The sequence below is a fragment of the Amphiura filiformis genome, chromosome 5 (assembly GCF_039555335.1).
Source record: "Amphiura filiformis chromosome 5, Afil_fr2py, whole genome shotgun sequence".
Taxonomy (NCBI): domain Eukaryota; kingdom Metazoa; phylum Echinodermata; class Ophiuroidea; order Amphilepidida; family Amphiuridae; genus Amphiura; species Amphiura filiformis.
Window position 1 is genome coordinate 53,322,683 of NC_092632.1, and position 23,000 is coordinate 53,345,682.

Consider the following 23,000-nt stretch of genomic DNA (forward strand, 5'->3'; position numbering starts at 1 on the left):
ATTTGGCATTGTTCAGAGACTGGTTAAAAAAATCTGTTCTGCCATCTCATGGAAATCATCAATAATCATTATTCACATAATTATTTTTTGTCTCTTTTGATTGCTTCATTTTTCAACACTTACCGGACGTGTAGACTTAGCTGTTGACTCCCCTTTGAATGATAAGAAATCCATTTTTACCATGAAAACACCTACATGTAAACACAAACACACAACAAATCAAATAAACAAACTGCAACACTAATTCTGAAAGTTTGATAAAAATATAAGAGCTCTGATCATGCAATTGGTTTGTCTCATTTCAAATGCATCTTGGATGATTAATTGTGCTTTTATATATTCCACAGTGACCATTCCCATCCTACCTATATATGTGTACACATGTGAGGAAGCCTTCTTCAGACTCCTCTATAATAATAGTTACAAAAGACCTTTCCTACATTTAAACTTGTTTCAGTCCTTATGTCACTTATACTAGCTCCTATACACACATAAGCCCCTATATTCTAAACTTTCATGCTATTTGTTTTGGAAGAAAAAAGTTTACACGCTCATTTTTTACCCCAAATATCGTGTGTTTTTTTAACAGAAAGTGTGAACAACAAATAAGTTAACTAAGTTTTAACAAACAAATCTATACAAATTGTGGGATAGGCTTTTACGACGGGAATTCATAACAATTAGTAGGTTTTTTAGCGGGTTCGCCGTCGGACAAGTTTAGAACTGTCAAGCTTTCGTCAGGAGTAGCTCCGACTTCTTCAGGACAAAGTACCTAAGAATGAGACATGTAGACCGCCCCTTGTCTACTGATGACTCTGAAAAGAGCCGTTTGCTGAAGACTGCCCCTTGTCAACAGAAACTAGCAGATCTCGCCTATCTGCTGATTTTGTAAGTTTTGGTGGCTCTGAAAAGAACCGTTCAATGAAGACTGCCCTTTGTCTACAAAGAACTAGCAGATCTCGCCTATCTGCTAATATAAAGGTTTTGGTGGCTCTGAAAAGAGCTGTTTGCTGAAGACTGCCCCTTGTCTACAGAAACAAGCAGATCTCACCTATCTGCTGAATTTGTAAGTTTTGGTGGCTCTGAAAAGAGCCGTTTGCTGAAGACTGCCCCTTGTCAACAGAAACAAGCAGATCTCGCCTATCTGCTGATTTTGTAAGTTTTGGTGGCTCTGAAAAGAGCCGTTCACTGAAGACTGCCCCTTGTCAACAGAAAACAAGCAGACCTCGCCAATCTGCTAAATTAAAGGTTTGTTCGCTCTGAGGAAGAGCTGTTCAATGAAGACTGCCCCTTGTCAACAGAGAACATGTAGACTGCATATACTGTAATAGAAGTATACGGCTTACCAGGAACCGTTTGGCCACTCATGGACCAATTGATTGATTGTATGCACGATGAGCGTTTATATCACTTAATTGCGGACGTGGTACAGATTAGCGGCTCTGTGATTGGTTGTTTGAAAATAGAGAGCGCCACATACGATGTGATAAGCTTAGCGTCTCTGTGATTGGTTGTTTGAGAATAGAGAGCGCTACATACGACTGATGTCTTTGCCGTCATTTCTATTGATAGTAGAAGTTTCATTAACTCTGATTTCCAACGCTTCACGGGTCAACCTCATCCCCAAGTGAGAAACTTGTGCCAGTTTTGTTGTTTCGTCCCACAGAGGTTCATGGCCTTCTTTGCAAGCATGTTCAGCTAATGCCGAGCCTTCTTCTTTCTTTTGTCTTGTGGCTCTTGGTGTTCAGATATTCTGACCTTTAGTGGTCGTTTGGTTTGGCCTATGTATTGCTCACCACAACTGCAAGGTATAGAGTACACACATGGTGCACGATCCTTGGGCAGAGGATCTTTTGGGTGGCTTAGGATCTAAGGGGCAGTCTTCAGCAAACGGCTCTTTTCAGAGCCACCAAAACTTACAAATTCAGCAGATAGGCGAGATCTGCTTGTTTCTGTAGACAAGGGGCAGTCTTCAGCAAACGGCTCTTTTCAGAGCCACCATAACTTTTATATTAGCAGATAGGCGAGATCTGCTAGTTCTTTGTAGACAAGGGCAGTCTTCATTGAAGCGGTTCTTTTCAGAGCCACCAAAACTTACAAAATCAGCAGATAGGCGAGATCTGCTAGTTTCTGTTGACAAGGGCAGTCTTCAGCAAACGGCTCTTTTCAGAGTCATCAGTAGACAAGGGCGGTCTACATGTCTCATTCTTAGGTACTTTGTCCTGAAGAAGTCAGAGCTACTCCTGACGAAAAGCTTGACAGTTCTAAACTTGTCCGACGGCGAACCCGCTAAAAAACCTACTAATTGCAAATCTATACAAATAAATGAACCAAAGGAAACAAGTAAAGCAATCACATTTTAAATTACTGCATACAGTTGAAGGAATTAAAGGCTAATGTTAACCCTGGAATTATGGAGACCCACCAAACTGAAAAGTATACATTTAATATTCAGAATGGCAAACATTTAATTAATCCAAATGTGATGTCAGACTTACTAAAATGCCAAAAAAACTGAAAATCATCAAAAAGCAAAAGTAATTACAAACTCTTACCAAGTTCTTCATTTACAGGTGATTGTGGCATCTCTAACTCCAGTGAAACTTTGTACTTTTGACCTTTCATTAACAGCTGTTGGCAGCAACATAGATAAAAGAAAATGAAATGGAAGAATATCAGCAGAAGCAATCAATATCAAGTATCAATTGTGTTGCATGATATTGTGTTATGACATCTAGATTTGATATAGTAGTTCTAATTAATTCTAAGTTCTAACTGCAACTGTGAAAAAGATTCTGTTACCATTCTAACAATTGAACATGAAAATAAAAGATATGGAGTATAAATTAATCATATAATAGACCATTATAGGGTTCTCAACTGAATTCATTGAAGTGCTACTTTCAAATGTAGAGAATTCTAAATTGCCACTATGAGAACTCATAGCCCTAACTGGTGATGTCCTGAGGCAACACCCTGATGGGTGTCCAGGGGATCACCCCTGAAAGCGCCTGCATTTAAAACACTATGACATGATTTCTTAATTAATTAAGGTATAAAAACTTCACCAATTATTATGAAATAAATAATCTCCTTACTAGCTGCCATGCGCCATTTGAAATGCTGCAAGTGGCACACACAGAGCTAGTTGAGGATCCCTGTATTAGAATCTAGTTCCTGCTCAATTGCCCTGAGAGAACATTATATAGTGACACAATTTGATCCACTCTGACCCAAGTCCGATATTGTGAAAAATGAGTTATTACATTCAAAAAAATTGCTCAGTAACAATGCTTAAAGTGTTACATGGATGCAAAAAAAATCTGAAAATCTGGACAAAATCAGGAAAAAGCTTGTGAATTTGGGGTAAAAGGCCCCAAAACAAGATCAAAATAAATAAAAGTGTAGAAGTTTTGACTAAAACAAATCTGGAATTCCTGATTAATCCTGAAAACTTACATCCTCATAATTGATTCTGAGACTTACATAGTGTAAAAGTAGAAATTTTCGCGAGGTTTTTATTTTCGCGAATTTCGCGAGTGGACATAAAATCGCGAAAATAAAAACTCGCGAAAATAACCTTTTGCATAACATGTAGGTTTCTATTGTATCAATATCAAAACCGCGAAATTTAATTCTCGCGCAATTGACAAAATCGCGAAAATATTGACTTTTACAGTAATTAGGTTTTTTTTGTAACTTACATTAGTGTATGGAGACTTAACCAGGGTTGCATTGGAATGTGGGAAAGGACATGGCTCTGTACCACTGAATCTATCACAGGTACTGAAATTAAAATAACAATAACAATGTTATTGGTAAATTACATTATACACAACATTTTGTACAGCATGCTTTTATATAAATACAATATTGTAATCAGACTATAAATCATGACCGCATCCTGTGGAGGATTTCCTAAGTATTTGTTTGAGGATATTGACTGATATGTCCTGCTAGGGCACATCAGATAGGCCACCCCCTCTCTTTATAAAGGATATATATCACAGCTGAATTTTGGAGGGGCACTCCATAAATTTTCACTTGAATGCAATTGTATCCACTTTTGGACAGAATGATCTTAAATGAACTGATTTGCACATGAACAGAGTGAACCGAGGCAGAATGGTGAAGAGTCTTAATAACCTGATTTGGAGAGAACAGTGGGTTATTCAGGCACTATTAGTGTTCACTTATCAGCAAAGACTAGGCAATGACTAGAATGGTGAAGTAAGAGTCTTAATAACCTGATTTGGAGAGAACAGTGGGTTATTCAGGCACTACCGTAAACGTTCGCCTAATGGCGCTATAGAGTTCATGGAAATGAGAGAGCGCCATCCCCGTAAAAGCCGACTATTATCACTGATCATTAAGGGTGCGTGTAGTTAAAGGGTGAAACCTATCGACACATACAATTATGAACAAGATCGAACAAACTTGTTCATGATAATGCGGTAATCATTCACCTGATACGTTGTGGCCCAGTGAACAGAGCATTAGACTATAGTGCGAGGATAAAGAGAACTTGTGGAGAAGATTGATGGTTAGAATCTCATGCAGTAATTTCTGACAGATTATGATGTCTGTCAATGTTTTTTTTCTGATTTGAGGAAATTTTATTCTCTATTTTCTTGATTTTATCTTTAACATTGTTTATATAATTTTATAATTTTATCTTGTATGTGTCTTTTTTCATGATTCTTTGTTTTTATCGTTTCATTTTAGAGTAACTCAATCCATTCAATCAAATGTTGTAATGAACTTATTTGATTGTATAGGCATTTGTTATATGTGTGAGACGAACTGTCGCGTGCGACAAGTCTTTCAATTCGCGCGAGTGTCCTTGCATCAGTGGTCATAAGAGGTATATCATTTTATTCAAAGGGGGGGTCCCAAATACACGGGGGTCATAAAGTCTTGGAAAGAATAATAGGAGGGGGGCATAAAATGTTTAATGACCAAAATGTAGGGAGTCCCACGATGACCACAGAAAGTGTGTTATTTTATTCAAAAAGACTGATATCAATACAATTTTGGGGTTTGGGATCATAAAATTTTTTTTGGGGTGCGCAATTTTATTGACACAGACATTTTGTAAATTTGGGACCCCCCTTCCGAAAAAAAAATGATAGCCCTCTAAGAGGATTCAAAAGATAACCTCTGCCCCAATAATCCCTAGCTATATTTGTTTGAAACTGTTCCACGGAGGATGTATCATAATAGGCTCAGTCTTCAAATGATATAAATAAAATTTGAATGAGTGAACGAACAAAATCATACAACGACCAACTGAATAGAGGCTGTGCATATGACGTATCATCCCGTATATATATGGCGGACTACTCAAATGCATTCAACAAAAGCATGATTGCATCTACCGCGACAGTTCGTCTCACACACATAACAAAATGCACTACGATCAAATAGGTTGATGACAACATTTGATTGAATGGACTGCACTGCGCCATGAATACGGGGAACAAACCGGTTCAAATCCTTTGCTTGGAGCCAATCGATAAACGCAAGGCCTCTATAGCTATCATTAAATACTGGCTAGGATTCCACAACACAATGAGAACATGTTATAAGGCGCTTTGGAAGGCACACAATGGCTTTCCATATTATGTGCACTCAACAGCTATTCAGTATCGAAGCCCAGTATCGAAGTTACGTAATGTTACTATGTCAACGGGATCACACGCTTAAGTAATGAACTACGATCGAAACAATCAGTACACAAAAAGGCATACCAATATAGCGTGATCGTAATGATCGCCATAAAAACAGTGCTTGGTTCCGATACCATCACGGAGTTACGTAACTACTTCGTGGTCTGATAGTTATATGATCAATGGTCTGATCATGGAAGAAAGAGCTCTTTCTTCCATGGTCTGATCTACTTGCGTTCGATCCTTTTAAGAAAAGAAAAAATAGCTGATCATTTATAATGAATAAATGAATAAAGTAATGTAGTTGCACAATTTGAAACATTGAGGCCGTTCTATTTTTCAAAGGTCATTTAATTGTTAAATGTAGTGGAATATATCACGCATTGATAGGTAGCAGGTGGAGCAAATTTTGTCAGCGGTTTTTGTTGCCGTTTGTTCGCAGTGCCTATTTATCTACAAAAAATAAGAAAATTAAAATTAAATTAAAAACAATTCACAATATTCGTTCGTAAAATGGGGACAAAATCCAAAAACATTTCTTGACCCTTCTTCACATAAAAGTGGGGGCAGAAATCAAGATTCGAACAAGTACCATTCACCATTCAAGGCGCACCCTCTACCGACTGAGCTAACGGGTCAGACAATAGAAGGGTGTAATTTTGAACTGAAGAATATTAAAAAATATGAAGAAATTACAATGTTAAAAAAAGATTTACCAAAATGAATTAGGTATAACGTATGAATCGATTTACAAATTAAGTCCAATGGCACTTTGAGAAGGAATACCTGAAGAAACCCCAAAACATTTGCTGCTCTAGCAATTAACCTAGTGACCTAAAGTATTAGGTCATGTCACGATATTTTTTCTGAGGCATTATGTCCAGGTTGCTCAATTTAACATACACGTATCCTTAATGCTGTTGAGATTTTACAAGGATGGCGCTCTCACATTTCTAAGAATCCAAAAGCGCCATTAGGCGAACGTTTACGGTATTAGTGTTCACTTATCAGCAAAGACTAGGCAATGACTTTCAAGATCACCTGCTTCAAAATAAATAATGGCATGATCTTGCTGACAAACAGATCCAGACTCTTACTGTGCATATCAAATATCTTGAGGATTGAATGAGAGAACTCTCATATGCAGAGTGTCATGGAAAACCTTGTCATGGAAAAAAATGCTTAATGCTCTGCGTGCTAGCCATGCGCTTCAACGGAAAAAGTTGAAGTTTAGAAATATTTTTTCAAAATATCAATGGACATCGTAAAAACTACTTGACCAATACTAGGCTTGTTTGTACTCATTTTAATGCATTTTTCATGCTTATTCCAAATATGGTCATGAAAATTTACATTACTGAAATTTTTGAATTTTGAATTTTTTTTAAAACTTGTCGTCTGTAGTCGACACCCGCGTGAAGAGAGTTAAGATTAGTAAATTATGCAGTGCGTAAAATATCAGGCAGTTCTCTGGCTTTCATGGTTCGTTTTACTTCTTGTTATCAGGAGTTTGTGTTATCCAGTTCTAATAACATGTGAAATGTATGCTTGGGAATGTAAAACATACTTCTTGTTATCATGAACTTCATGTTAAGAGGGTTTGTGTTAACGAGTTGCCACTGTATTAGCAAATTGACCTCAAATGACCCCTCGATGCCCTTTGACCTCACACCTGTTGAAATCACACATGTCAATGTACCTAATGGTCATTGTGTCAAGTCCCATTGGAATCCATCAAAGCATGTGGGAAAATTCAACATAAAAAGCTATGGGTTAACATTTTCTGCACAAACATCACATGTACACATACATCACACACATCTACATATATACTCTCTGTCCCAGCCGATTTGTGCTCCTTCGTCACTAATAACAAACCGTCTGGCAAAAAGCTTGAAATAACAATCACTGGTTAGTTTATGCATTTCCATATCAAAATGTTTTCAGTTGGCAATAGAACCATGTGACTGTGGAATAAGGACTTTACTTGAGTAGAAGTGCCTCTCAACAATATACCATCCAGATTTGTAACTTAACCACAAGCACAATAGTTATATTAGGACTTAACTAGATTAGTATAGGGGCCGCTGAAGCCAATTAGATGTACCAGACGCTTTATTTAGTGACAAAGGAGCACAAGCCGGCTGGGATCAAGACATCACACACGACATCAGAGCTTGTTTTATTGTCGCCTTTCCAAACTTTTGACAAATAAATTCACTACAACTTTTATGGGATGAAATCAAAACGGGCGGTTCCGTCCGGTCTGGTTTCCATTGTTTAGAACAATAGCAACCGGACGGAACCGGTCGAGTTTTGATTTTGTCCCTAAGATGACTCACCTTGTGAATTGTAAGAAGACCGGTTTAAGATGGGCCACAGTTGGCATATATGCATAGTAAAAACTTCCATAGAGAAACACAGATATCCAAAGTTGTAGTGTGATTAACAATAATATCACAATAATTTTAACAGTGGTATCCTTAAACCACAGAACCCAGCGGTCCTTACTGTCCTGCACCCGACGTAACATGCTGTTTAATCCCCATGCCACGCTAGCCATGATGATACTAGTTCTCTCTAACCCTCAATCACTTCGAGTATGCAGTGCTACAATGTACATGTAGGTTGTCAGTCAAACTAATTACATAACATACTCAAGGTTTAACATGCACCTGCTCCGATGTTGCTTAGATCATATTTGGATCGATTTCTTGTGTCTGGAATGAAATCTGGAAGGAAATAAAAAAGTAACATAATTTAATAGTCATGATGAACGAACAGGATGTTCTTGAGTATCAGTATTTTTAGCATTCACAATTAAAAATCACCAAAACTGTATATCCAAAACTACATACAGGTCTACTATACTTATGTGACTTGAAAAATATCCAAGCAAAGTGTCACAACAGTCAACCTAGTCGATTATTGACTCATATTGTAATATTGCCTTAAAACCATTCATACACAGACCCACTGGGCTATTCCATTTGATATCCATACACCCCTATGGAAGACATGACCTTAATCTCCCACAAAGGGGGTGTAGAATTCAAACCCATTCAGGTAACCCCATTTGAAATTCACACCCCAGTGTGAGTGGGAGATTAAGGTCATGTCTTCCATGGGGGTGTAGGGGTTTAAACTGGAATGGCTCATGAGGCCAAACAAAAAAGTTGTTTGGTTGTCCTCCACCACCTCACACCAATTTTTGAAAAGTAGAAAAAATTGTTTTAGTATTTACGGTACAAAAGAATACCTACCCTAATTTTTGAAATCCAGAAACAGTGTTTCTTTTCATTTTAGGATTTTAACCCTAACCCGCCAGGGGCTTTTTGGCGACAGGAAGTGAAAGAAGGAAGGAATAAAGAGACAAAACAAAGAAAGAAGTTGTTTGCTCCAGGTGGGATTTGAACCCGAGACCCCTCGCATGCCAACCACTGGCTCGGCGACACTTTGCCACGGGTCTTGGGCTTCGCTGGCCAGCGAAACCGTGCCTATATATCACTTAGGGTGATTGCATCATCACACCATGTGGGATGCACGCACGAACAGCGCATATATCAAGTTGTATTTTGTAGTACTCGGGCGTGTTAGGGTTAACTGAGCCTATATTGAGTTTTGATAGTGGTCACCTAACCCTAACCCGCCAGGGATTTTTGGAGACAGGAAGGAAAGAAGGAAGGAATAAAGAGAAAACAAAGAAAGAAGTTGTTTGCTCGGGTGGGATTGAACCGAGACCCTCGCATGCCAGCCACTGGCTCGGCGACACTTTGCCACGGGTCTTGGGCCGCTGGCCAGCGAAACCGTGCCTATATATCACTTAGAGGGCGATTGCGTCATCACACCATGTGGGATGCACACACGAACAGCGCATATATCATGTATATCAAGTAGTATTTTGTAGTACTCAGGCGTGTTAGGGTTAAATTATGACTTTAATTATCAACTTCTAACTTGGCTTAAAACACAAATCAAGTGATGAAATATCTTATTAAATCTGTTCCAACTCAAGTAACACCTCATGCATATTTTCCTGGGTAGGATTAGCTAGGCTTATGTTCACTCAAAAGTCCTGCATGTAGCACTACATGTACAGCACTGTTAATATTGATTTTTCATATTTGAATGCACCCAAAGGTCCAGAGAAATAAATGAAGTAACACTGGAGCTAGGATAATACGGTAGTCTCCATTGGAAAGTTCCATGCAGTTTGAAGTTGAACTATGAAATTAAAAAAAAAAATCACACACACACACCCCCACACAAAACATAAATGCCCACCCACCCGCCAATCCTACCCTAGAATATGTGTGGCAACCATTCAATTTTGTTATTACATGTGTATATTAAAGATGATTCATAAATGATCTTCATCTGACAGGTCATCATCCCATTAGATATACAAGAGATCACATTCTGTAACTTACAAGCTGTCATAATTTCGTCTGGCAAGTTTGGTTTGTGGTTTGGTACCTGGGTCAGTCAATTTGAAAGTGGACCCATCAATATACCAATTTTTTAAGCAATTTGGACCCATCGATATATACAAAAAATTTCAGCCAAATTTAACACAAACTGTCTTCATTTTTACAACTCCCCCCCCCCCATTTTGGGGACCCATCCATACATGTATACCAAAATTGGCTTAGCAAAAGGGGCCAGATGACTTGGGTAATTGATATATATACCAAATGGTCAAAATGTTCTGAAGAGTTTGCACATATGTGACATGATCAAGGTGGAATTAGTCACATGTTGGCAATTTTCAATTAGAAGTTTTTTACATCATAGATTCATTTTCTGGCAATTTTAATGCAAACCCCATCAAAATCGGACATATGGTTACCGAGTTATGAACAATTTATCAATGGCTGAAAACATATAAAACAAAAGAATTTGAACACTGTTTTTGCCAATATCTCAAAAACAATATTAGCGACATACCAACTCATATATATTCCTCTTGATCATGTCACATTATATAGATCTAGGTAGGAGATCAATAGATGGAATTTGCATGTAGTTAAGAAATTACAGGCCTACTAGTATGCACTGTACAAAAATATATCAATCACAGGAAACAAGTGGCACTACTAATGATGACTGATCAGACTGAACCATTATATATGTATAGTTACATAAAGTCTGAAGTAAGTTTATGTATTTTAATATCACAAATTATACAACAGGGTGATTGTATGTGATGAGTGTATGTTCCTGTTTACCCTCCTGTTCCTTTTCATTTTCAGTGATGACCTATCCAGAAGGTCCTTGACAGTAAATTGCTTGTGAGTTACTTGAGTTTCCCATTAAATTTTTAAGCGAGTGATGAGGCGACTCTTCATTAGTCTTTTTTTAGCATTAATTATTTAGTATATCAACCACTATTCACCGTTTGCAGGATTTTGTTTGTAAAACTATCAAAAGTTAAAGCCATGTTATAACATTTCCAGAAAAAAAAGATTAGTATTTATTTTCCTTAAAATGTAAAGCAAAGAAAACTGAAATTTACTAACAGCGCAGATGTCGCCAATGCATGTTACTCCTTCGGTTGTATTACTGCATGGGCTTTTGATGTGTGTGAGTACCATTCCACATGCCGTGTACGTACTGTGATGTGGACATCGTGTACGTATTCGACTAATATTTCCGTCGTAATAATGAAACGGTGGTTCCTGCGTTTTTTATTTTTAAAAATTGCCAATTTTGACAAAACTACAGCACCTTAAACTCTTGATTTTTGCAGAGCATGTTAGTTTTAAAGTATAAAAAACAGAATTTTGAAAAATATTGAGGGCGTCCTCCTCCCGGGGGCACCCCACTTTGGAGGTGACGCCTATGTAGGGCTGTTAAGACCCCTTTTTCAGCATCGCTCTCACCCAAAGACCCCATATTTTTTTACGAACACATATTCTGTCACCCAAAGGCCCCTTATTTTTCCCATTTGATCTGTCACCCAAAGACTCTTATTTTTCAATTTGAACTGCAACTTTCATTTATCACTGATTTTGTTACCTATTTTTGAAAAAACAATTCGATTTTCAGACAGTTTTCGGCTCTCACCCAAAGGTTCCAAAGGTCATGTTCTCACTCAATGACCCCATATTTTTTACATTTTGCTCTCACCGAATGCCAAAAATCATGCTCTCACCAAATGACCCCATATTTTTTACATTTTGCTCTCACTGAATGCCCTTTACTGCAAAAGTGCCAGCCCTACACCTATAATATATCCATTTCATATTGAAGTGCCCCCCCCCCCCCCGGTCCTCCTCAGCAAATGTTATAATATGGCTTTAAACAAGACAGAAATATTTCAAGTTTTTAATAAATGACAAAATAATGAATTATTGCTACAAATGATCTGTACTGCTGTGACAGTCTGTATGATTGATCAACATGGGAACTTAAGTGACATGCAATTTGCCCCCACAACTTTAAACATGGGGGTCTTTCAGAAGCAAAACTGTGTGAACATACATGTAAGGGTCTTTCAGGGAGAAGTACTCAAACTCATTCAGAGAGAACTTAGGGGAAAAAACAAACATTTTTTTGGTGTAAAAAGGGGTCTTTTGGTGAGGATTTTGAAGGGGGTTTGAATCAAATATGGGGTCTTTGATGAGCGGTGGATTAAAAAATAGGGGTTTTTGATGGGTGGTGGATGAATAAAATAGGGTGTCTTTGAGACTACACATAATTGCTAATCTCAATAATAAGTGCCCTATGGGTTTAGCACTAAACACAACAATTCTATGCTAATAATAGTGAGGTTGATTTACAGTGTGTGTTATTTGTTGACAGCAAGGTCTGAATGAACTGACAGGAAAGTGGGGGACTTATCGAACCAATTCCAAGCCAAATGGGGGTCTAAAGAACTAAGCTAAATGGGGATTTAAATTTAATGAATTGATTTGGAACAAAATGGGGGCAGAGGTGTAAGCGAGGTAACGATCCACTCCCTGAAAAACATGCGAGCCAAAGGCGAGCACCTCGCCAAATTTCCGGAAGTGCACGGGGCTTGTCCGGGGAATAGGCTGCAGGGTATTTTTATAAGCTGAAAGTGTAAGGAAGACAATTTGGAACTTGTAAGTTGATATTCAGGGTGCCACAAATATCATGTAGGGTGGAAAAGTTATATTTTGATTCAAAAGGTATAAGATGTTGTTCCTCTCTTATTACTAACTAGTGGCTAACCGCGCTGAGTACAGGGTGGCGATCACTAAATGGGAGGGGGGAATCACTGAACAGGTGATGGACACCATAGGATCAGAATCTGTCCATAGTCAATGATACAGTTGGCTTATAATGCTCAAACCATGACGACTGCACCTCCTCGAACACACAACCCCACCCCACACATGATCGCGCCCACCATCACCCATCCACAGTGCGACACAGAGAGACAGTTCGTTTTTCGAATCAGTTAAAAAAATTTTATTTATCTTCTTCTTCTACTCCTTTGTCTTCTTCTCCTCCATGTTCTCCTGGTTCTTTGATGTCTTCTACTTTTCCGTCTTCATCTTTTGTCTGCCTACCCTCTATTTCGAACCCCTCTGGACGCTTGTGTCTTCTCCAGCTCAGAGTTCCTTTCATCTGTCTCTTACTGTGCCTCATCCTCATGGTCTTGGTCTGCCAAGAAATCTGTGAATATTGTAGGCCTTATCTGTGCACAACTCCTGTTCTTGTGAGTTGTTTTTTTTTTGGGGGAGGGGGGTTCTCGATTTCAGCAGTACTTTCTATTTTTATTGTTGGGATGATACCATATATGGATTTGCTGCCTGAACATGCTGTAATGGACTTCAGCCTCAGCTCACATCATTTATCTTTATTGGGTCAGGGTGTTAGCCAGGATCCAGAAACTGCCCATCCAAAATGTGTGTGTCAAGATCAGTTTTTCATTTCAAAAAATACATAATGACAATTTTCATGACTATATACTTTTTGGCAATTTGTACACAATTTTAATTTGTTTACACTTTTGCTGGAATCACCGAGTCGGCCAATTTGAGACTGAGTGGGAGCAATATTTTGACCACTTTATGCACTAAGTAATAATCTGACTACTCCCATCAAGATTGCAGGTTTTGCCAACTCAGGGAATGTTGTACCTACAGTCTGCTCTGAAGTACAAAGTACCGAGGCGAACTTTGTGCCGACTTTGAAGGCACGCATACCTGCAGCAGAGACGCATCACTGTGCACTGTTTATGTGCGCGTTGTCACTTTGTACTTCAGTGTGGACAAACAGTACGCCATGTCTTGGTGCATCATACGTATGTTACCCCCCATGTTGTGCATACATGTGAGTAACAATGGGATTAAAGTGATCCAGGCACACCCAAACAACTTGGCTTTGAGATTATTCCTCAGCTTGTAGATCATCATTTGATTGTACTTGGAGCCCAAAAAGAGCCCACATATTCATGATAATTTCATGAATCATGTACATGTATGCCTCTTATTTACACATCACAGCAGATACCAATCAAGGTTCCAGCTACATCAAAATATTATGGGGTTCAGTTGAAAAAAAAAAAGCGGCTCCTGGTCCTTGGGATTTTTGCTGAACCAGGAGCCATTTTTGCAAACCCAGGAGCAATTTCAAGAAATGAAGAAATTAATTAGTGTACCTGTTTTAAACAAAATTAAACCATGCAACCAATTTTTTTTTTAATTAATTTTTTATAATTTGTACATGGTAGACCAAGCTTAAATCATGAATACAAAATCAAAGAAAAAACATCCATTAAAATTGTAATACAATTATGAATAAAACTGTGGCAGCCCACTCTTTTCATGAACCGAATAAGATAAAAAAAATTGTGTTCAAAAGTAAATTTAAATTGCATCTGGACTATAAATACTTTATGTGCTGAGGACTTTTTATAAGGGAATTAAACTGCTATTCTTTTTTTCTTTTTAAAGCAATATAGTGGTTTGTCATGTATGTTGACCAGCCAACTGAGAACAAAACCAACTGGTCAATTATAGTTTATACTGGTCAATTTAAGCTTTTACAGCAGGAGCCAAACACTTGTTTTTAGTGGCACCTGGTCTATGCATTTCTCACTCGAACCAGGAGCCAAAATAGTGGAACCACTGGGTAAAAATTGCCCAGTGCCTGTCTAATGAAAGGCTTGGTAGGTATTGGTATGGATGTATTATCAATGAAAGTCTTGTTTTTTAAAACTCAAGGACACCGGGAGGGCGGCAGGGGTGTCTATTCTTCCCGAAAATTGAAATTATTCCCTCACCCTACCGCGCTGTGTCACATCCGTTCCCAGATTCTTCCCCAACTGAGATCCCAAAAAATTGACCCAAAAGGGAAAATTTTAGGCTGATTGCTATCAACATGTACTTTCCTTATTTTCTTGTTCCCTCCCTTCCCTACCTGAATATAGGTATGTTGTCAGACCCAGAAACTTCTTTATACAAAGTTCTGTTAGGCTAAGTTGTGAGTTGTTCTATTCTGTCTTCCCTAAAAACATCAAATTCTTTCATAGATGGTACAGTCTGGACACTGAACCATTGCATCTAATGGTTCAAAGGGAAGACAGTCTGGCAAACACCTCTAGACTCTTTATTATTTTCAGAGCTATAGCTGTGATAGCGTTCAAGCTTTGACTTGCGTTTGGCGGACAGAATGGTGGAAACTTAATGTGAAAGATATCCTACTTAAAGGAACATTTTCTAGGGCGAAATTTTGTGTAGAAACTGAATCTGACATAAAAATGCATAATTATCAACTTGAAAATTTTCCCCATAGCACTGTACAGGCATATTTCTGCCCGAAGTCTTCAAATTTGAGCAAAAATTGGTGCAAAAAAAAAAAGTCCTTCAAAATGGGGATACTAAGGGCTAAACAAAAAACATGTTGGTCTAGAGGGAGGCATTGGTAAGGGCAACATGTCTTTTGTTTAGCCTCAAGCCTCCCAGTTTTGAAGGACTTATTTTTTTTTGCAAAATCCGTGACTTTTTTCACGCCCTCAAAATGCTTAGGGGTGGGGGTAGCATTTTGCAAGTTATTTTCTTTTCTGTATATATCTACTTACTTGTTTGATATATCACCATTTAGCTATTGAAATACTGAGCAAACAAACACTTAAAATATCCCTATAGCTCATACCATTGTGGAGATATGGCCTTTTCAAATCGAAAATGATGCAAATATTGTATTTTTTTCTAAATCAATTGTCACCCGAACCCTCAAGTTTCTACCCCTGCTACAAAAATAAAAAAATATATGGATCCCATTCAATGCTTTTAATATCACAACTGTACCCTTGTTACACAATTAGCATAGAAAATTAGGCACTATTTGATAGTTTTCACTCACACAGGAAATCTGCAAGTCAAAAATTTTTGTCACCCCAAAACGGCTATTTTTGGCCAAAATCGGACATAAAATTGAATTTTTCTTGAAATCTATAAAAGATAGAGAGTTTTAAGTGCCAAAATCTGAAACTAGATGATATTTTACCCTTGAAAATATATAAACAATCAAATTTTTTTTATTGTTTTCACCCCTAAATACTTTTTTCACACGCGTGTCCGCCAAACGTAAGTCAAAGCTTGAACGCTGTCGTGAACAGGGGTGTGAGAGGTCATCTTTTTTGTTTTGATTTCCAACTATTTTTGTACCAGTACACTTGCTCTGTACAAAAGTACAGGATCTTCCCAAATTGCAGCTTTGTGTAAGTGTTTGTAGCTTTTTGCTGTTTTCAGCATTTTCAGCTCTTTTATATATGCTTCCCTAGATAGGCAGATGTCCAAACTAAAAAGAAAATGGATTTTGTATGAATATGCAAAGCAGAGCTCCCTTAATCGTTGTGTGCATTATTACCTATTATAGTATGACCACTAGTCACTATTGCCCAGGCAGGGAAGAATTACTGACCCAACTTTTCCCTGTTTTAAATGATAAAGTCCATGGCTTCCCTCAAAATAATTAGTTTTGGGATGGGAATGGGTAAAAGCCAAGGGACCACTACATGTACGCTAATGCTATGTACCCATTATAATTCTTCCCTAAATGACACTTGATGAATTCACCTACCCTGTACTGTAGAGCAGTCACTGCCAGCCAGTGACCATCTATTTCATTCCAAAAATAGCCATAAAACATAATAATACATGTTATAGTTATACATTTTTTCCCAAAATTAGTTAATTTTATTTTTAATCTTTATTGAATCCTGTTGACTTTCTTCTGTTTTTCCCCTATATTTTTTTTTTTTTTCAAAATGCAAAATTCTTCCCGAAAGGGGTAAAATTATTCCCTCCCCTTTGGGGGCGATCTGCAACACTGGCTGAGCAAGATGGTTCAAACAAGGTTTTCTTGTGGGGTCAAATAGATGTAAGCTACTAGCCTTTTGTCATACTTTCACGATAGGCGATTAGGTACCTAACAAGCGCTATGAAGCGTGCCTCTTCACACCTAACGAAATGCTTACTTGCGCTGTGTTGGAAATACTTACCGTACTATAATTTCCTCTTACTTAACAAAAAGAAATGAAACATGTTAGATTTAAAACTCTATCAAGTATCGACCGGGGTTAGAACCAGCACAGATCCAGGATCTGTGGAACCAGCAACCTAGATGGATCCATAGTCGAGACGCTTAGGGACAGTTGCGTTTCAGACCTGATAGAGCTGCCCGGGACGAAACAAGCTTACATGTAGCTACCTGATGACCTGGATGGAGAAGCATGACCCTGTGATCGATCAGTGGTCAATTTCAAGTGCTTTTCTCAAGTGGTCAATTAGTTTGGTCACCGATTACATTGATCGTAAAGTTTTCTGGACTAGAAGTACATGTAATCACCAATTATAACAATAGCATTGAGTACCGGCAATATACAAGATCGATTCTCACGGCGGGCACTCATCTCAATTATCTGGTTTATAAATGTGACCTTTTTATTCTTCAGTGACTCCAGGGGACGATGATGTAAAGAACACTGCCCGATTATGCATTCATCTCGCTTGATCGTCCGACTCGCAAAAACTTGTGGGTCTAATTCGCAAATGTCCTTTACCACTATAGTCTATGTTAGTTCGCAACACAAACTTACAAAACCGGGTAAAACAGACACACCATTTATCGGTTTGACATTTTCCTATTGGTGCTGCCCTATTTAAGTAATGTGCCATCTCAGTTTGGGTGCGCCGATTTGGATCATGTGCTATTAAATGAATTTTTATTTATTCTGGATAAATAATGGAGTACCGGTATTAATAACAATTTCAAGCATAGGAGTTTAGGCAAGAAGTACAAGAAGCTGTGTAATTAAGATTATGACAAACATGCAACTACATGCAGTGCAAACTCTAATTGAAATCATGCAATTGCGTTGCACTAGCTAGCTTTTTGTACATGTATAGGGGGCCTACCCGGTACACTTTATCCCATACCATTGTGCAGAGCTACTACGGTATGGGTTCCATGTACTAAGTCTATTACAAGTTGTCATGCCATAAATCCGTCTATTTATCATACCGGTACTTATTATAAATTGTTTACGGAATAACACGCATACACACAATATAATATATTACTAGTAAGTTACCAATGAATATGTAATAATGAACCCTAACCCTAAAATAGGTTAATCATCGTTAGCTAGCTGTACAGCGCAGAAACACGTCGTCGCTGCGCATATATTTCATTGGGTAAAATCAATATGACATGTATGAAATAGGTACCTAATCGACGCTACGAAGCGAATCCCAAAACACCTATCGCTACGAAGCATGCTAATTGCTAAAGTGTGACGACAACGGGGTGGAGCTACAGAGCTTTACAATTTTGTGCATGCTCAATCATATCAATGCCATCCATGCATGCATGGGCATAGCCATGGCTCACGTTACTCGAGAACAGGGACAGATTTAAGCGGTGGCCCGGTGGCCCGGGGCCAGTGGATTTTGCGTCGGGCCAGTAAACTTCCAACAATACTGGCCCGGCGGGCCACTTGATTTTTGAGCCTGATATACTAGTAACGCATTTGAGACTATAGATATAATCACTGATCATGCTGATGGCCATATTTACACAGTTTCTGCTCCATCTGTCATCTGTAATTTATATCTTTATTTTTAAATGATTTTACGTATATTTATATTCTTATTCTTGTGTTGCTAGCAAGTTGGAAATATACTGGTACGACTGCTTTTTACGTCGATAGTAGGCCTACACATACTACTTCCAATCTCTTGCGTGCTCTATCTTATGATGATACCGATACCGCAAAAAAAACACATATTTGAACCTTTGTGTACTTTTGGAACTAAAAAAGGCAGGACTACTGACTGAATTTATGTTAGTGACTACACTCTCTACATTGAGTACATTCAGTACAAAACAAATTAAAATGTTAAGGTCTGCTTGACTATAAAGGGCTCGGATAGCAAAGTTTCCACATATTTTTTTGTGGGAGAGCACATCAGACATATCGAATTGCATTTTGAAAATGAGGATGTCCTTCTGATAATCATAAAATTTTGAATTTTTTTTAAATTCGAGATATACACATTTGATGACAAATGATTAAAAATTCATATAGATTTTTCCCAAAAACACCAAAAAAAAGGGTTTTTTGGTGTGTTTTTTTTGCAGTAGAATATATTGAAAAAGCTGGGCCAGTAAGTTTATTGCAGGGCCACTAGATTTGCCATTTCACTGGCCCGGAGGGCCAGTAGAATACTGAAACCTAAGTCTGTCCCTGCTCGAGAACTCTAGCTTCGAATTTGCACATGATAGTTATATGTACGCATTCGATGCTAGAGTGCTTTGCTATTCACTCGGTCGGACATCCGGGAACATTGTCCCCTTTGCACAAGCGCGCGCATAGCAACCAGCTCGAGAAAGGGAAACTGCACATGCGCACACTGGTTTTTACAAGGCTATTTCCCCTTTGTGACGTCAGCCCGACCAAGAGAATGGTTTTTCGGTTGGACAGCGGTGCAATTTTGTATGGGCATGAAAATTTTTTGCAATTTTTTGCACCGGCGGTTATTTATTCTGATAATGTTGAAATTTGGATGAAAGTTATTTCGATGAGTCAACTGTAGGCCTATCTTTTGAGCAAGATTTGCCTATTTTGGACAGTCTAAAATTTTGCTGAAGTGTAATTTTTGATGCAATCACCTATTGTGATCGGCTGTGTTTACTTCTGAACTTCCATTGCTTTACACGGTATCATGCTTCAGCGAATCCGACTAGATTTTGAATGCAATGGTCTCTAGCCTAGAATGTGAAGCTATCGGTGAGCAAATTCTTGGCTAGACTTCTCGAGCAAGGCTCACGTCATGCATGCATGCAGCATGCATATGGTCATGTTTTTTAAACTGGGACCCTAAAAAATGTGGTGCTGTCACATTTTGCTAAATCATTTTGTCTTCTTATTCCTATATTTTTGCTAAAATTCATCATGAACAAATGGTTTTGGTCTTATTTTGAAGATAAATTATTAATCTAATGAATTAATAACAAATATAATTAAACAAATGTATTAATTAATTACAACAGCTTAATTAAGTTAATTAGTCAGGGGTGGTGCCGGAAGTGGAGGAGCCGGAAGCGGAGGAGCTCTGTGTAATTCCAATGGGAAGTTGGTGTTCATTAATAAAATTTATGCACTTTGTTGCCTAGTAGAAGTGAAAATGCATTTGCATAATGTTAATCTTATTTTTTAACTTTATAAAAATAAAAATAAATAGTTAATCTTAATAAACTTAGTAATTACGGATTTAATAAGCTTTTAATTAATGCAGTGGAATGTGGGTCATGCAATAGAATGGGCTTTAAATTTTGCATGCATATGAAATAAATTTCAATATTGTTTTATATTTGAAATATAAAATAAATCTTCTCAAAGGAGATTATTACAGTCAAAGGATTTAATCTGATGACATATTGATCTCTGGTTATTGTTAAAAGTTTATTGATGTAGGCTATTTGTGCATGTATATGCCTACATGTACATGTACCTTTGTTACTAATTATTCACTGTATATTGATTTTGGAACACCCTATATAGGAATTGGATATTTAAATTTGATATTATAGCAATTCTTTAAACTATATTGAATATATTTTCCAAATTTAATGGCACTTAGTGAAATTTTACATAAATTAACAAATTTAAAATACAACTTTTTTCACACCCTGTATAACACAATGGGCTTAACAAATATAGTGCAAACTATATATTTAATGAAAGGACTAACTGTGTACATTGCAAATATCAAGTTCATTTTCCAATTTAATATACTATGTAGAAATATTGAAGTGGTAAAGAAATTAAATTTTTTCGGTATTTTTCAATGGAATCACCCTGTATATTTTTTGGCACAGCCTGTATATCCACTCAAACTTTACAGATTTGCAATCATGACAATATATGCTTTCTAAAAATGTATACTTTTACTAGTTTGGGTGAAAAGTTTTTGAAATATAATCAGAAAAAAAAAAAGGAGTTCATTTTTGACAAATTGCAAGATGTGACACAATTGGGTCCCACCTCAAAAAACATGACCATATGATAGGTATGCTAGGTGGATTCAAATTTGCCATCAAACTGCACCATTTTACATATCAAATTAAAGCCTGGCTTGAGTAAAGAAAGCCAAAACTGAAAACCTTTTTGTCATAGCACTTTCTGTAACAAATAACATCTTGCCAAAGATTGACTTTCATCAAAAAGATTCTGCTAGCAAAATTCCCCAAAACGGAATTTAGGGGTGTTTCTAGATCTTAGTCTCATGGCGATAGCAGCTTTTTTTAATGGAACTGCTATCAAAATCCCTCTTAAATTCCATGTGCGACTTGATTATCACCATAAAAAATCATTTGGGTCAAGTGAAGTATAGAAAACATATTTATGTAGGTTTCCTTCACCGACCTGTTCTCGAAAAAAATTCAAATTTCTATGTAAATATGCATTGTGTTTGGGCCCCGGCCTCGGCGAATTTCGCTGACTAGCAAATGTGTTAACTAAGGTTTGCCTGGGATACCTACATAATTCATAATCATATGATATGATCAGTGCCGTACTATTACGCTGACTTTCGTATTCGGCGAGGAGGACGATTTCGACCTCCTGGTTTGTTTACAAACAGAGAGGTAGACAAAAACCGTTCCGCTTGTCCAAACACTCAAGTATCAGAAGGATGGTCCACAATAGCGTGATTCACGTAACCTGAATAGGGATTAAAAAGCTGTCACGTAGAACCATGTGCTTCTATTGTCCAATTTGCCATCAAGATTTCATATGGAAACAGTTCAGACCCAGTACACGATCATGTCAGAAATTAATATTTTGTTCTGGGTCTGATTATTCGGACTATCTGATATGATATGTCATGTATGTCATGTAATAGCTCGTTCACGTAGCGTTTTCGTTGTCCCACTGGCCTACTACAACGTAGATTGCCTGGCGATCGGAGTGTTATCGTCAGAGCACCTCGGACTAGTCATGTAATGTATGTAAACTTCACAAATTTAAGCTTACTTCAAAGTTCAGCTAATAATAATTAGCTTACACGGCCCGGGCCTACATGCATGACCTGGATCATGATGAAGTTCTTCCTTGTACTGATTCTGTACATTTATACATTGGCTAATTACTAATGTTTTCATTAAATACTCACACATTTGCACTGCTGATCCGTTGTTGTTTTGGTCCAATGCTGATATTGACAATTCGTGCAACCAGTCAGCTCGAATCAGATGGTGTCAGACACTACGTACACACAGACTGGCAACTTGACCCAGACAGGGCTCAGAGTTCCTCAGAGACTAAAATATTGCTAAAATTAATCACAAAAGTTATTTAAAGCATTTGCAAATGAAATAAAATGATTTATTAAAAATTCCATCCAGATTCTATGTTTTTTTGTACAGAAGCGCATATTAAAAAGATACCGGTAACACACATAGAATATCGCATGTCATGAATTGGTTATCTGTAGGCCTATTATAAGGCCTAAAGGTGGCTGTATCGGCTACGGTGTCATGCTCAGAACTCCTTGAAAATGATATAGGATGTGTGTATTGATGAGAAAACCTTACTTGCCAAGTTTTAATTTTTTCCAACAAAGCGTTTTTGAGTTACGCAATTTTTTGTCATCTCAAAATCCCATTGAATTATACTGGAAGGGCTTTTGGCACTTTGCCAATTTCTCAAAATAGCAACATTTTTGAAAACAAAGATTTTATTAAAACTGATTTTCTCTCCTTTATAGCAGTTGTATATAAAAGTTTTCAGTTTCATTTTGCTGCCAATATATCACAGAATAATACAAACCAAGTTTATTTTCTAATACT

At 37.6% G+C, this 23,000-nt stretch overlaps 1 protein-coding gene across 1 annotated transcript in view; it reads right to left on the minus strand.

Moving 5' to 3' along the window:
- The window catches only part of LOC140153356 (seipin-like), a 32,634-nt gene extending 10,200 nt beyond the window's left edge, over nt 1-22,434 (minus strand). Inside the window, exons 1-5 of the mRNA XM_072176086.1 lie at nt 22,325-22,434; nt 8,012-8,401; nt 3,705-3,786; nt 2,556-2,631; nt 124-191 (exon numbers count right to left, since the gene is read on the minus strand). Coding sequence (XP_072032187.1) covers nt 124-191; nt 2,556-2,631; nt 3,705-3,786; nt 8,012-8,232 — 447 coding nt within the window. The 5' untranslated portion in view covers nt 8,233-8,401; nt 22,325-22,434. The remainder of the gene's footprint in view (nt 1-123; nt 192-2,555; nt 2,632-3,704; nt 3,787-8,011; nt 8,402-22,324) is intronic.
- Nucleotides 22,435-23,000: the final 566 nt, after the last annotated feature.